This window comes from Aulostomus chinensis, chromosome 13 (assembly GCF_037954235.1).
Source record: "Aulostomus chinensis isolate RoL2024-O1b breed Wild chromosome 13, RoL_Achi_v1.0, whole genome shotgun sequence".
Taxonomy (NCBI): Eukaryota; Metazoa; Chordata; class Actinopteri; order Syngnathiformes; family Aulostomidae; genus Aulostomus; species Aulostomus chinensis.
In genome coordinates this window covers 12,954,544-12,969,141 of record NC_141332.1, presented here as the reverse complement: position 1 = coordinate 12,969,141, position 14,598 = coordinate 12,954,544, and the positions used below count along the sequence as shown (strand labels likewise).

Genomic DNA, 14,598 nt, shown 5'->3' with positions numbered 1-14,598 from the left:
AAACTCCCTGAACCTCTGAGGTGTGCACAAACTGTCAGCTCATTTAAAATCATAACTTTCAACTCTGTCTTCACCTCTGTAAAGCACTATGAATTGCCCTGTGTATGAATGGTGCTATACAAATAAATTTGCCTTTGCCTTTGCCTTTCCTCTCTGGATGGCTGATTGCTTGTTTGCTTTTCTTTTTGGACTTTGTCTTTCTTGATGTCCCTGTCTCAGTTGTTCTCCTTGTCTTCATCACACCATCCACTGTGCTGTTCTTGTTCCCTCTCTCAGCTTCTGCCTGAATTTTTCCCACTCTTCTGCTTTGTTGATCTTCTGCAGTGGAACTCTGTTCTTTGGGGGCTTATTGGTGCCTTTGAGGACTCCCTTCTTTTTCGCACCATTGAGGTGAGTAGGTGCTGGTGCCTGAGGCGGAGGATAAGGGAGCCTGTTTTTAAGGTTACGGTCTTGATATTTATTGTTCCTATTGGACTTTGATGGAGGGAAGTAGTTCCTGGCCTTGTAAAATTTATTATTATGGTGAATCTGTGGTGGGGGGGCAAACTTTTGATGTTGAAATGTTGATTGAAAGATAGGTGGTGGGAATGCCCGCATAGAGGAGGGTGTTGGTTGGGATGGTGGGAACCCACGAATGCCTAACGGAGGTCTGTAATTTGGATCGAAATCCAGAATTATATGGACTGGGACTGGGGACTTGATGGTGATCTTCCTTGCTGCTTCTAAAATAACTGCAGCATTTGGCCAAACGTTGCACTTTTCAGCCCGAATTTCAATCTTGACTGGTTCAGCTGCCTTGGTCAGCTCCTCCTCTGTCCCAGCATCGATCTTGCCAACCTCCATGTCGTACTCCATTTCTAAAAATGGGATTGAAACTCTGTCCCATTCCAAGAATTTCAATGTCTCCTGTCTCTCCTCCTGAAGCAGGGAGGCTGCTGGAACCTCAGGATGGCCATCAGTTGCCATGGAAAAAGGCCCGTTTGACAGTCTGGCCTTCTTAGATGCTGTCGATTCTGAACCTTCCATTTCCTCAGCTAAATGTCAAGATAAAGAAAAAAAGTTAAGATAGAGCAATCCAATATATGGAAAATGATCCAGGGAATAAATATCATCCTTCAAGTCCCTTACCTTTGCGTTTTCGGCTCTTGACCTCTGAAATTACAATTTGGGCCATGCTGGAAACTTCTTAATACCTTTCTCTCTTTTACTTGGCTAATTGAAATGACAAAGAACCAACCAAATGGAAGTTGAAATCCTTAGCATTTAATTGACAGTGGTCTTGAAGATATTGCACCAACAATGTTCAAATGTCAGTGGAGGTGATGATACTCTTATATTCAACTCCTGTGTTGTGTCATTCAGAGGTGAAACAGTGAACTTCAGCTGATTTACTCACGTTGATCTTTGGTTGTTAACTTCATGTCATCTCGATCTCACAGCTCTGTGATCACACGGTACTTTAATGTCTGTCATCTTGACCTCAAACATCGACTGTGATCTAGGGTTTTCTTACTTGAATCTCAGTCTTTGATCTCTGACACCCAGATGGTTTCAAATTCACTGGACAGCACAGCCATGTGTGGGCACTGATGCAACGGCACCATCCGTTAGTTTGTCAGTAGCTAGTTCCTCCACAACTGTCACTATTACTCCTTAAAAACCTCTGTGTCAGTGACTGACCTCTTGTGATGATTTTAGTGAGAGAATTCTGCTCCCTTAATTACCCTCCACGGGGATAAATTAAGTTTTCTGAATCTGAATTTTTATATTTCCATGTGTCATTTAGCGCCCCCTCGCCTTCCAATCATGGAGATGGTATGTTATACACCAACCCTGCGACGTCATGGGTCATGATTGCTCCCAACATGGTGGGAAGTAATGTAAAGGATCTCATTTTGTGCAGCATTTTGGCCATGCAGTAGCAGAATCTCCATTCATAGTTGAACACTTTCATTGTTTCACCAAAGACCCTCAAGCCAGTCACATTGTGCTGGTTTTGATTGTGAATGGTCTCTAAAATTGATACACACAACAGCAAATACGGGTTTTGGCTCTTTGGCAAAAATTTACAGGACCAGTGGACCATTTTTGCTAGGTAGCTAGCCAATGTACCTCACCATGTAGCCTGTATGCATGGTAATATGGGCACATCATCGGTATCAGGAGATATGGGTCAGTCAACATCAGTTCAGTGGTTGATATCAGAATATGAGCCCATTCTTTTAGCTCAAGCCTCTTCTTTGCTCTACTTAAGTGACGAGGAAAGCGTCTCAGCAACACCTTGAGGGATTGTCTTCAAATTTAGCACAAATGTCCACTAGGACTCAAGGATGAACTAAAAAGAACAAGGTCACATGTACGCAATATCTGTGTTTTTATGGTTATCAAAATATCTCTGGAAAACCACACAGGAATTTCTTGTCCAATGCGACACAAGGACGATCTGAAATGTTTTGGTGGTCAAGTTAATTTGGGAAAGGTTAGCTTCACAAGGCACACAACTGCAATGCAACACTTGCAGTTTAAAAATCTAAACTGTTTTCCCTAAGAGGGAAATTACCAACAAATTACCAACAAATTAATTTTTCTGACGGCATGAAAGACTCTGTTCTTATCCTCAGTGTTGAGTCATTCATAGCTCATAGTTGCGGGCTACCCCAATTTCATCTGCCATTGTCACTCACAACAGGAAGTCTGCTCATCAACACCAAAATAACATGGTCTTGATTAATTTAATTAAAAAAAACACAAGTAATTTTAGATATGCGCTAATCACCGTGAGCTGTAATCACTCCGGCTTCAGGGCTGAAAGCTGATCACAGACCAGTTTCTGCTGCTGTACTGATTTTAATAACACGTTGTGTCCTGTGAGGACACTGCTCTGCTGTCACTGCATCTACCAATATTGATAACCTTTATAGCACATATTCAATCCGTCACCTGTTGATCCCAGCTTCCTATGCATCCTACATGACTTAAGATTTTAAGTATTTCCAAAAATAGTGAGTAGTGTGTGTCCTTAACTTCTAGAGCAGGTTTGTGCTCATGTGCAGCTGTAACAGAGCAAATCAACAGCAATTCAGAGTGGTAAAGTTTTATAGTGGTGGTCTCAAACACTGCAGATTTATGAAGTATATTTTTTGAGTGATTTTTTGGGGGGAAAGATCATTAATCTTGACACATTGTCAGCTGTGCCATCACACACAAGCAAGCCCAGCCAGTGTAAGAGGTAGTTGGCAGGACTGAGCCGGGTGCAGGGAGCAGAGCTGACATGTGAAAGGCAGCCTCTGTAGACGTCTTGTCATAAGACCCGAGACTTGACAACACGCAGGACTGTAGCTATTACAGTACATGCATAGCAATGACTTGTAGACTTTCCTCTCTGCATGTCTCCAGGTATCATGGAAATAGAGCTACAGGCATCAACCATGTTTTAAATTACCCACCGGCAGGAGAGAGAAGCACTGTATTTTGTGACCTCTAGTCACTGGCTTTCTCCTGTGGATCTTGTCCTCTCGGAAAGTAAAGAATACTTTTTTTGTCACAGTTTCAAGTGCAGACACAGAGGCAGGATGGATATGACAAACTTGATGATTTTATTAACCAAACTAAACCAAAACTGCTTTTACAGCACTGGTAAATAGACAAGAGCAAAAACAGGCACAAGGAGCAAACAGAAAAAGATTGAGTAAACACAGATGATCCGACAATGACCGAGACAGCAAACCAAAATAAAACACAAATTAATCTTAAGGTGGGAAAGTAGACAAAGACAGGGAAAAACTGCAAATAAAGGCACAAGTGGGGAGAGATTTCAAAATAAAAGTACAACAGGAAAGAAACATTGCAAAAACGTAAACTCAAAAATACAAACTGTAGTCCATTAAAAACACCCAAACTGAAAATCAACTCTCAAAATGAAATTGTGACAGTAATTAGGTTTCTCTTTTACTTGTTTTCTTTCTTTACAACTGTTTAAATGCTGCATGGTAACTTCCCTTTTTCTTTTTGATAGTTTCATGTTGGTGAGTAGATTTTCCACTTATGGGTGCAACTCTTCCAGTTTGGAGGAGCACCAGATCCCGGGTGCTGCTGGAGGAGGCTGCAGACCTGAAGAGGCTCAAGCTGCCACCCGTAGCTCCACCTGCTCACGTCCCCGTCTGTCCATCAGTCTCTTCCCTTTCTCTCTCTCTTTATCTCTGTCCCACTCTTTCCTTCTGCATATCTGTCTTCCTCCATTTGTCTTCCATCATCTGTCTTTGTCTCTGCCTAGCTCTCCTGCTCTCTTTCCCCCCAACTGGTCAAAGCAGAAGGCCGCCCCCATTGAGCCTGGATCTGCTCGACGTTCTTGCCTGTTAAAGGGAAGGATTTCGTCGCCGCTGCTGCAGGATGTGCTTGCTGATGGAGAATTGTTGGTGTAAATTCATTGAAGGAGTGTGGTACTAGACCTGCTCTACCTGTAAAGAATCATGAGATAACTTTTGTTGTGATTTGGCGCAATATAAATAAAATTGACTTGACTTGACTTGACTAGATGTTCAGCTTCAATTCCATATGTTAGGACGAGGTCAAGGGTGTGGCTGTGGCAGTGAGTGAGTGAGTTCATGAACAGACTGATGGAAACCGACTGAGACTTGAAGAGAGGTGAATGCAGTTCTCAGACTGTAGTTTTCAACATCCGCTTGAATAATGAAGTCACCTACAATCATGATTTTGTCTGTTTTAAGAACTAAACTGTTATAAACCCAGAGAATTCATTTAAGAAACCAGAGTTAAAATTATTTAACAATTCATAATATTTATTTCTTGACAAAATAAAATAATACAAACAATTCAGAGTGGATTGCATAAATATGCTCTTATAAGACAGTGTATGCATATATATATATATATATATATATATATATATATATATATATATATATATATATATATATATATATATATATATTTTTTTTTTTTTTTTTTTACCAATGTTTTATCATTGCACCCCTGGTATGGCAGGGTCTGTTCACTGCAGTTGTGAGAGAAGTGGGGTGCAGTCCTCAAGTCTGTCCAGCTCCTCCACCGCTGCCATCAGCCCCTCAACCTTCTCAGGGGGAAGCACCACCCCCGCAGTATTTCTAAACTTCTTCCTCAGGCTCTCATTGGTCAGTGGATTGCGCCAATGACCGTAAAATGTGTCACAGCGTCCCTTCAGAATGTCTCCCCCTACAAGTGTCACCTGGACTTCACCATACATTTGGTCAAAATTAGCCGGGTTGTCCTGGGGATGCTCCACTCGCACACGACTCAGCAGACGAAGCAGATCAGGGCGTGTCATGGCAGAGGGGGTGAACGACTCCACAGTCACCTTGCCATCCAGGAGAGCGCTGCAAGCGTTAAACTGGAAAGAATGGCGTGCTTGGTGGTCAGACTCAGGGTAAGGCCTGTTGATGTATTTTGAGTGGGGGACCCTCAGCAGGATGTCATGCACTTGAAATGGGGACACAGTGCCGCTGCCAATGCCCACAAGAAGCTTATGGACTGAGGCTGCAGCATCTGCTACCCAGTGCATCCCCAGATGAGCAGGGAAACGTTTGAAGCCCATGTCCTGCTCCTCTAGCAAAAACACATGGTCATCACCAAAAGGTGATTCCAATGGCTGTGGCATGTAGTTACTGTAAAAAGCATCAAAACCGGCAACCCCTGCAACAGCATCCAGGACCAGTGGACTGGCTTCTAGGCCTTGAGAGGCCAACATGGCAGCCTCCAGTCCCAAACGTGAAGCATTGCCAATGTGGAGGGGTTTAGATTGAGTAGCAGCATTAGCCATTGGGGCTCCAGATAGAGATACAGCGATGGCTAATGCATGACTGCACTGGGATGGATCCAATGACAGGAGGCGAGCGCATGCTGCTGCACTTCCCAAGGTGCCCACTACACTGGGAGGGTGAAACCTGGTGATGAGGAGGACAGAAACATTATCATCAGGTGTGTTCTCTTTTCATACTCGCATGTGTTACAACCAACCTTCACGTAGAAATGGTTTATTTCAGCCTGTTCCCTAGTCTTTAATAAACACATAAATAACCAGATGGGCCATTAGACTGAGTGTAAACACTTGCCAAACACTGTCCTCTGTGATAGTCTCCTCCACGTGTGTAATTGTGCTACGGTCCACAGAGCCTCTTCTGTCCCTGAGATGACCATCATAACACACCTTTCACAGCTCACTAGCACCACTAAGAGACTGCATATTACACTGTGGTGGCCTCTGTAAACCACATTGCACGGATCAGTGCAGTCTTATACAGACCGTTTTATGCAGATACCTGCTCTCAATGCGTAATATAGAAGTACGTATTCCTCTCAAAGAACATTATAGGTGCAGTACACTGCTGCTGATGTGGCCAAGTGTCCTATTTTACTCATGCTGACCTCTTAGGGATGTCGTGAGCCTCCTTGGAGAACCTCATCAGTCGACCCTGAATCTCGATGCCAACGTTGAAAGCCAGCAGCAAGTCCAGACCGCTGGGTTTGTTGTTCGCAGGCATCATGTCGCTGAGAGCTAACACAGCAGGAAGCACAGCTCCTGAGGGGTGAGTGGCAGGGTGCCATGTATCATCAAAGTCCATGGAGTGAGTCTGTAGCGAAAGGGCACATTTTCAAAAATCTGATTAAACAATATCAGCTCACTCTTCCTTCTAGAGTGTGTAACATGCTTGAGTCATAACAGCTGGCTGCACCAACAAGCTGGATACTCTGATGGCTTCTTTAGGAAATATCTACAGTTGGATACAGTGAGATCACCTCAGAATCTTCATCAATCCTTCCTGTGGTTGCCTCGCTAGACTTTGTTTTAGTAATAATTTAATGAATTAGTGTGTCTGAAATCGTCTGGTGTGACAATAGTGACACTCTGTTTTCTTGCTATTTATACGAACCGCCACTCCATTGACAAAAGCTGCCAGTGTTGGGGACAGCCTGGTGCCCCTGCGTCCGTACACAGAGCTGATGTCATGGGGAGCATACGTGTGCTGAGGGGAAGAAATGGAGACAGGTAAACATAGGGAATTGTTCCAGGGACATTTTTAAATTGTCAGAGAGTGTGTCATCACGCACACGCAAACACACTCACACAGTGAACTTTTCTTTAAATAAATCTGGCTAATCACTCTTCAGTTGTTGAATATGTGTCTTTGTAAGTCAGTCGTGGAATTTTTTGGGGGAAAAGGTCATCATCTGTCCACACACAACTTTTGTACTGACTCATGACAACTGCTTGTAGAGGACCAGGCATTTGCTTTCATCTGTCTCATTCCTTTTTTTTAGATAAGACCTGAATTTAAAAAAACGACTCTTTTTTTTTTTTCTCTTCCTCACCTGGCAGTGCTGTAGCGCCAGTTGGAACACGTCTGTTGTACTGCCGATCAAACCGACTCCAATGCTGTCCAGCACCATCCTTTTACTCCGGTGAAGGACTACAGACGACAAATGCTGGGATTTTACCTCGCTGATGAACTTCCCAAAGCTGGCAGTGACTGTGTCTTCAGGGGTCGGGCACTTCAAGACTGTTTTTTAAGGGGGAAAAAAAAAAAGTCAGGTAGCAGTGAGGATAAAGATAGTGTTTGGACTGAGAGGACAAACTAGTACTGAGTGTGCCGTACCTTCCACAGCAGAGCTGTGTGATCCTCTAACAGCCCACATTGGTCTGATGGTTCTCTGCAGAGCACAGAAGAGTGTTGAACTCCTTACGCGTGTAACGGTAACACTTTTAAATCCATTGCAAGTTCAGTTATTTTTCTTGTTGGACACGTGTATAATTAAATTTGGGGGCATGCATCACTAAGTGAACATTGCTCAACTTAGGTGCCTTTTTTGAAAGAGCTATTGTGCTGATAAGGTGGTGCAATAACAGGTGGGTATGAATCATTTGACAATCTCTCTGTTCAACTCTCCCATGTTATATACTCAAGAAAAGACCCGCAGAACACATTTGAACATTCCTCATTGATATATCATAAAACCATATCAATATACTCACAAGTATCTGCAAAAGTCCACTGACTCATTACCTGTAACACGGAGATCATGTTGAGTTTGATGTCGCTCTTTGTTCTTTTTGATGCAGGAATAGATTTTGCAGGCTGAGAAGGAGGCTGATGCTGCTCACATTGCAACCTGCATGTCTTATATAGTCCAGGAGTTACAATGGCTACTAATGCTGACCGAATGGGTGGAACAAGGAAGAGCCCACATATATCTAGAACAAAACTGTATTCAGATTAGAGGGAGGAATTGCAACTCTTCTGCCCATCATCCTCACAAGCCTAGCATCATCGACATCATCATTGTCATCATCTTCTACAGAAAACAGGAGCAGGAGCTGTATTGTTGTTGGATAGGTCACCTCTCAGGTTACAGACTGAACCTTAATTCTGGGAAAGTCCTCTGAACTCCTCCCACACGCAGGAGAGCCATATTTATGACATAGTTTCATCTTTGCTTCAGAGCACGTCAGGGCTTCTTCACCTGGTAAGAACTTATTTCTATTCGCTCCTTATTTCCAGAAAAACTAAAATTGCTTCAAAATACAAATCTATTAAAAAAGATATAGAGATAAGATATATTTGAGTCAGTAAAAATCCTTGGAAGGTTGGCAAAAGCTTATTTCATTTTTTAAATGTTGTAAATATGCTTGAATTTAAATATAGTAGAAGAATATATAAGCTTAGCTTTCAACTTTAGCAGGTTGTTCATGTAGGGATTTTATGACATCATTCCCCCATCCCACTCTCATACCTGTGTACCAGCCAATACAGAGCAGCAATCTAATAAATGAGAAGGTTCATAAAAAAGCAGATAAATGTGAATAATAATTTGCAACTTTGCTTTACTATCTACTCAGACAATCTTGATAGTGTCATTGTTCAATTGATGAGATCAAACTGTCACTGGTATTTTTACGTACATTAATGTCACATATCAATCAATTCTAAACTCGAATGATGTTGCGAATGGTAACACAGCACAACTCCCTGTGCCGGGTTAGGCTACTGTTATAGAGCAGAGAAGAAGAATTCCTGTGCCATTGTCTATGTCTCCTGTTCTAGATAAATACAATCATGATACAAACATACAATCAAAATTCATATCAACAGCACATAAAAAAAAAATGTCAATTTTATTTTCCACAGGTGCATTTATAGTAACGATGGTGATATGATGATAGAGGCAGTGAGAGCCAGGAAATCGTTGGCTGGTTAGCGCTACCCAGCCTCATGCATATGGAAATACCCACCAACCCTCAAAAACTGGCAGCCCTTGACCTTTGATAGCAGTCTGGTAGATATAGATTAATATGCGTATTCATGCAGGTACCTGCTTCTTTCTAGTCAGGGAAGTTGTAAACAACTGCTTTCTCTTACTGCTACAACTACACAACAAGATTGGGTCAGCCCTCTAATGACTGGGCAGGGAGTGACGTTCAGGTTTCTGGAGGCGTTTAGGTCAATACAGTCCTCAGGGAGTTGGAATTTCCACCTCAAATATAGTCCAGTAACAGCATGTAATTTGTTTGTTTGTTTGGACCAGCAGGAATCGGTTTTCCATCTGTGTTTGACATTGATATTCCTGACGGTTTCACCACTGTTCATTTGTGTTCAGTCTTGTTTCAGCTAGGTCTTCTTTAAAAGTTACGCAGGTACTAACACATCATGCACAAACCTCTTTTCTTTGAGTGGAATTTGAATAGTTTACATTCAATGATGCACAAAAACTAAATGTTTCCAGTCACAAACAATTTTATTTTTCATTTATTTCCCTTTGTACAAAGGTTCATATTTATGCAACCTATACTTGGATTATTATGGTGAAGGTCTTCCTGCAATAAATAAATCAAAATCAAGGCAATATTGTGAATTTATTTCCTGAATCATTTATTTATTTATTCATTTTATTTTTTCAGCCAAAGTGTTTTTCACAGGGCGGATCTCACCATGACACTGGACGGTTTTCCTGCTTGTTTCTATGCTGAACCAGGAGTTTTAGGCATGTTATCAAATGGGATCAGCGCATTCCTCGTGCTTCTACAGAACTTCCATACAGCGCACACGGGCGTAGCGCCACAGGGGGTCGAGAACGTGCTTGCAGGTAAAACTTGCAGAAACAGTGATTTAATAATGCTATCAGAAGCACTGGAATAAGTAAATAACATCATAAGTGATGTGATATTTCTGTTTTTTTTTTTTTTTTTTTTTTTAAAGGAGTCCATCTTATCCTCATCGGTGGTGTCTGCCAACTCGTAGCTGGGCTACTTTCCTTCCGAAAATATGACCATCTGAGTGCGACTGCTTTCGTTGGCTATGCTGCTCTTTGGGGAAGTTACGGTGCAACGCGGATCTACGCTGGTGCAGCAGACGAAACTCCCACAAAACCCCAGCTGATGCTAAGAAACACATCCTCTGATGTGATGAGCGGCCTGTTGGAGAACGCCACCGTACTGATCCCAGTAAACCTGTCCATAAAAGAGTCTGCGATTGCTGGTCTGGTCCCCTACATTCTCCTGTCCTTTCTTCTTTCCTTCTGCTCAGCCATTGTCAACTACATCATGCCTTTTGTTTTTGGCGCCATCACAGCAACGCTAATCTTTGAAGCGGTTTGTCTGCTGGCGAGTCCTTGGGCTCTCGTGGTATCGGGGATTCTTGAGTTGCTCATTCTGATGTTTGCAATCTACGGTTCTGCTGCACTGCTTTTCAAAGGTCTAACTCAGCATCTAACCCTCAAAGGATTTGGGACCCCTCTCTTCAATGTTCTCCTGTTAGGAACCGCCAATGTCTCCCAGAGTAGTAACCCAGAGAAGAAGAAAAACACCAAATATGCAGAACCTATGGCCTTGGGTTTCTTCTGTGACACTGTTGCATCCTTCATTTTTGCCTTCTACAGCTTTGGGTATATGAGGTCATTTGTCTTAGGTGCTGCCTGGGTGTCAATCATCTCAGTGGCGATGTTGCTCTGCAGCTACTACTCACATCTTCGCCAGGATTGTTACCACACCACAAAGTTTGGGCTACACGCCACATACTGGCTTGTCAAAGCTTGGGAGGAGTTTGTGACGTCTGCTGTGATTGTGCAGGTGACTGCAGTGACCTCTGGGAGGGAAACAATGATGGGGAACTGGTTCTTTGTTTTGGCAGCCTTGGTGCTTGGTTGTGGAAGTCTAACAATGGATTTTCTGGAACTGATCCATAACATGTTCTTTGCGCTGCTCACAATTTCCACGATCTCCCAGATTCCTCTTGAGCAATATTACGTTTTCTTCGGTGTAGCTTGTTCTCTTCTCTCTGTAGCCTCCTTGTACGCTACTTTCTCACGTCTCATCAACACTATAGCAGAGAAGTCTCTTATCCCGGTCGGATCACAGCCCATCTCCACTAACAAGCTAAAGCAGGCACTGAATTTCTGCAAGTCAAGAGAAGAGCTGCTTCTTCACACGGACCAGACCTCAGACACCCTGTTTTACCTTTCAAACGGAGTTGCAGCTCTCTCTGCTCTCCATGCCAGCATCTCCAGCACAAATCCTGCATTTCTTCTCTTGACTGTCCCTTGGGTTCTCATATCTGGTGCAGTCATCCAGACCTTTGTGAGCAGGTTACAAGTGACAGGATCTGGCCGGCTTGGTTCTGTTGTCTCGTCCATCTATGTGGCAGTCTGGGCAACCTGGACCTGCTTTAGGTTTGCAGGTATGTCAGCGCAAACAAGTGCTTAGTGGCAGTTTATGATTGATTTTTTTTTTTTTAACAGAATGCTGTTTTTCATTTCTAGGTAGTCAGCTCCAGCTTTCCCGAGAGGTTTCATACCATTTTACAGCAGGTGCCATTGCATTCCTGGTCATGAATTCGTTTATCATGCTGATTGGTAAGATTTCTTATCTCCTTTTCATTTCTAACATCATCTTTAACATTTTTCTCCTAATAAAATGGAAATTCATCCACTGTTTTTACCAGCTGCCTACAGAAACCTGGTTTTGCTGTCCCTAACAGCAATCTTTGAGGTGCTACTGGTCTGCTTCCTGCTTTCCATGTTGCACCAACTGCCCTACCAACTAGAGAGTAAGCATAGATTAGGTCAAGGCAACCTGTAATAAAGCTTAATAAAGATTTTTATTAACCAAGTGTTCTTTACAGTGGCCGTACTTGCACTGGTTAGTATAGTTTGCATATATGGAGCTTTGGCATCGTTGGTGAACTGCACCTTCTCTCAGCGACTGCTACCTGTGGGCCCTCCTTTATTAAAGGTAAAAAAATCATCTTTTTTTCCACTACGATCTTCAGTTAACTTGTCTGTGTATTTTATGAAATTTTCATCAAATTCATCTCAGGAGGAAGTGAGGACAGAGGCTTCCCCGAAGCTCACCTGTCTTGTGGCTAACTCACGTCTCACCAGTGGCCTGCTACAGATCGCTGGTCTTCTGGAGGAGGGAGGAGTGTGTGGCATTCCCACAGACACCGTCTACGCTCTGGCTGCATCCTGCAAGAATCCTCAGGCTATAGAAAACATCTACAATATTAAAGTAAGATTCAAAACTAAGCTGATGGTTGGAAGTAATATTTGTCATGCTGCATATGTCCAAATGACCCCATTGTCTGTGACATGATAGGACAGACCGGCAGAGAAGCCCATCTGTATATGCATCTCTAGCGTGGAGCAGCTGGTGGCAGCCAAACCTCCGTTCAGCCCTCTGCTCTGGGAGTTTATGAGGAATGTGTATCCTGGAGGCATCAGCTGCATCGTCAGAAAAGGAGACTGGCTCTTAGAACTGGGTAAACTGGCCAAATCACCAGCAGAGAACTGGATGATAGTTTCATCTCACTCAAATGTCCCTTAGTATTCTCCTCCTGTTTGTCATATGTAGGAGTGGGACCAGCATATGACCACGTTGGTACCAGCGACAGCATCATGATCCGTGTCCCCGACCACACTGTGACAGGCCACCTTTGTGACATCACTGGACCTCTTGCCATTACGTCAGCCAATCCCAGCGGAGAGCCAGACAGCACCCACCACAGCATGGTCATCGAGTAAGTGCCACCGAGCTCTACTCTACCAAAGCCATGATTCATATTCAATAAAGATTCTTTTCCTTTTTCGGTGACAAAGTCGTCTGGGACACAAAATCCAAGGAGTCCTGAGTGACGGGGAATCCAATGAAGTGACCGGTTCCACTGTTATCAATTGTCTTAAAATTGATGAAGGTACAGAGCTGAATATTTGCTAACACATGCTCTTTCCTCTGTGTGAGAACTCTCTAACTCTAGCCTCTGCTCTGCCCACAGGAACCATCAGCTTTATCAGGGAGGGGTGTGTCCCCGCAGCCAAAATCCAACAGATCTTTGACAGAGTGAAAAGCACCATGCTGTGATTGTTGAATCTCCAGTTTAACTTATTCTGCCTCTTCACACTTTTTTATTTTCCTCCCACAAGATCAGCATCATCAGCCTCTTCATGTCGATTGCACCACCCTGGGGATCAGGGTGAAAACTACAATTACATTTTAATGGGAAAGTTACAATACTGTAATGACAACTCAGCGAGGGATGCATTTAATGAAGAATCTCAACTGACGGTTCAGTGATATTTATGCTTGAATGTAAAGCATCTTTATAGAAGGAATATTTTTTTCCCTGCTCACTGTGCATTTTCAGGCAAATAAAGAATGATTTTGACTGATTTTGTCCATGTGTATATATATATATATATATACAGTATATATATATATTATATATCAAAATATTCAAACATTTTTTCAAAAAGTCAAAATTTGGCAAAATCTACGGACGTTGCAGCTTTGATTACAGACTTAAGTTGATTGGATGAATTTTACCATCATGAAACTACATGTAGTTCTAATCCAGGTTGTTCAGGAGGTTTGAAAGAGAGCCTGTCTAAAAACGGAAAATTATTTTACCAACCAAGACAACGTGCGGAGTCTTTCTGCTAAAATCCTTTTCCACGTTCATGTACCTACATTTTCTCTATCAAGGACCTAAATACAAGACAATCAGCTGGTGTAAAGAAGAGGCAAGGCAAGGCAATTTTATTTGTAGAGCCCGTTTTCACAAACAGTTTGTCTCAAAGGGCTTCACATGGCATCATAACAACATCCTCTGCCCTTAGACCCTCACATCGACTGAGGAAAAACTCCATAGAAAACCCTTTTAACAGGGAAAAATCTGAGAAACCTCAGGGTGAGCAACAGAGGAGGGATCCCTCACCCAGGACGGACAGACGTGCAGTAGATGTTGTTACAGACAAGAAAACAGTTTACAATACAAAATGTGGGAAACACGGAAATGTTAATAACAGCTGAAGAAGGAAGCTTCTGGTAGGGGAGGCAGGGAGAGCAAGCCAGCTTGATGGGGGACTGGATGGCAGACTGGTTCATGGAAGGGGAGCGCAGGCCGGTGTAACAGTGGGGAATGGGGGGAGGGGGGCGATGCAGGCGGCGGTTGGGGCTCTGGTGGATCTGTGGAAACACAGAGAGACTGCGAGACACCAAGGCCAAACTACAAAGTGCAACAAGTAGTGGTAATGACAGTTCCAAAAATGTGCGGGGGG

The 14,598-nt window shown here is 43.0% G+C and overlaps 2 protein-coding genes across 2 annotated transcripts; one reads left to right on the top strand and one right to left on the bottom strand.

Moving 5' to 3' along the window:
• Positions 1-5,011: 5,011 nt before the first annotated feature.
• irg1l (immunoresponsive gene 1, like) lies at positions 5,012-8,290 on the bottom strand. Its single transcript, XM_086221393.1, has 6 exons — positions 8,058-8,290; positions 7,650-7,704; positions 7,366-7,553; positions 6,927-7,019; positions 6,421-6,626; positions 5,012-5,939 (listed from the first exon to the last, which is right to left on the bottom strand). The coding sequence occupies exons 1-6, from the start codon at positions 8,073-8,075 to the stop codon at positions 5,012-5,014; spliced, it is 1,488 nt and encodes a 495-aa protein (XP_086077519.1). The 5' UTR covers positions 8,076-8,290.
• A 133-nt stretch (positions 8,291-8,423) lies between these two features.
• Positions 8,424-13,680, top strand: LOC147250924 (uncharacterized). Its single transcript, XM_086221392.1, has 11 exons — positions 8,424-8,517; positions 9,950-10,134; positions 10,248-11,723; positions 11,806-11,898; positions 11,988-12,092; positions 12,168-12,277; positions 12,362-12,553; positions 12,641-12,803; positions 12,896-13,061; positions 13,141-13,235; positions 13,317-13,680. Exons 2-11 carry the CDS (start codon positions 9,981-9,983, stop codon positions 13,400-13,402), a joined length of 2,640 nt encoding a protein of 879 aa, XP_086077518.1. The 5' UTR covers positions 8,424-8,517; positions 9,950-9,980; the 3' UTR covers positions 13,403-13,680.
• The last annotated feature ends 918 nt before the right edge of the window (positions 13,681-14,598 follow it).

What these genes read in the sequence shown, in the direction of transcription:
- irg1l (XM_086221393.1), bottom strand. An exon ending in ACACAGCTCTGCTGTGGAAG is followed by an intron (nt 7,554 to 7,649) that starts GTACGGCACACT and finishes CTTAAAAAACAG; the next exon opens with TCTTGAAGTGCCCGACCCCT. An exon ending in TGGCGCTACAGCACTGCCAG is followed by an intron (nt 7,020 to 7,365) that starts GTGAGGAAGAGA and finishes TCTTCCCCTCAG; the next exon opens with CACACGTATGCTCCCCATGA.
- LOC147250924 (XM_086221392.1), top strand. Translation starts at nt 9,981, where the DNA reads ATGACACTGGACGGTTTTCCTGCTTGTTTCTATGCTGAACCAGGAGTT. An exon ending in ACTGCCCTACCAACTAGAGA is followed by an intron (nt 12,093 to 12,167) that starts GTAAGCATAGAT and finishes TGTTCTTTACAG; the next exon opens with TGGCCGTACTTGCACTGGTT. An exon ending in TGGGCCCTCCTTTATTAAAG is followed by an intron (nt 12,278 to 12,361) that starts GTAAAAAAATCA and finishes AATTCATCTCAG; the next exon opens with GAGGAAGTGAGGACAGAGGC.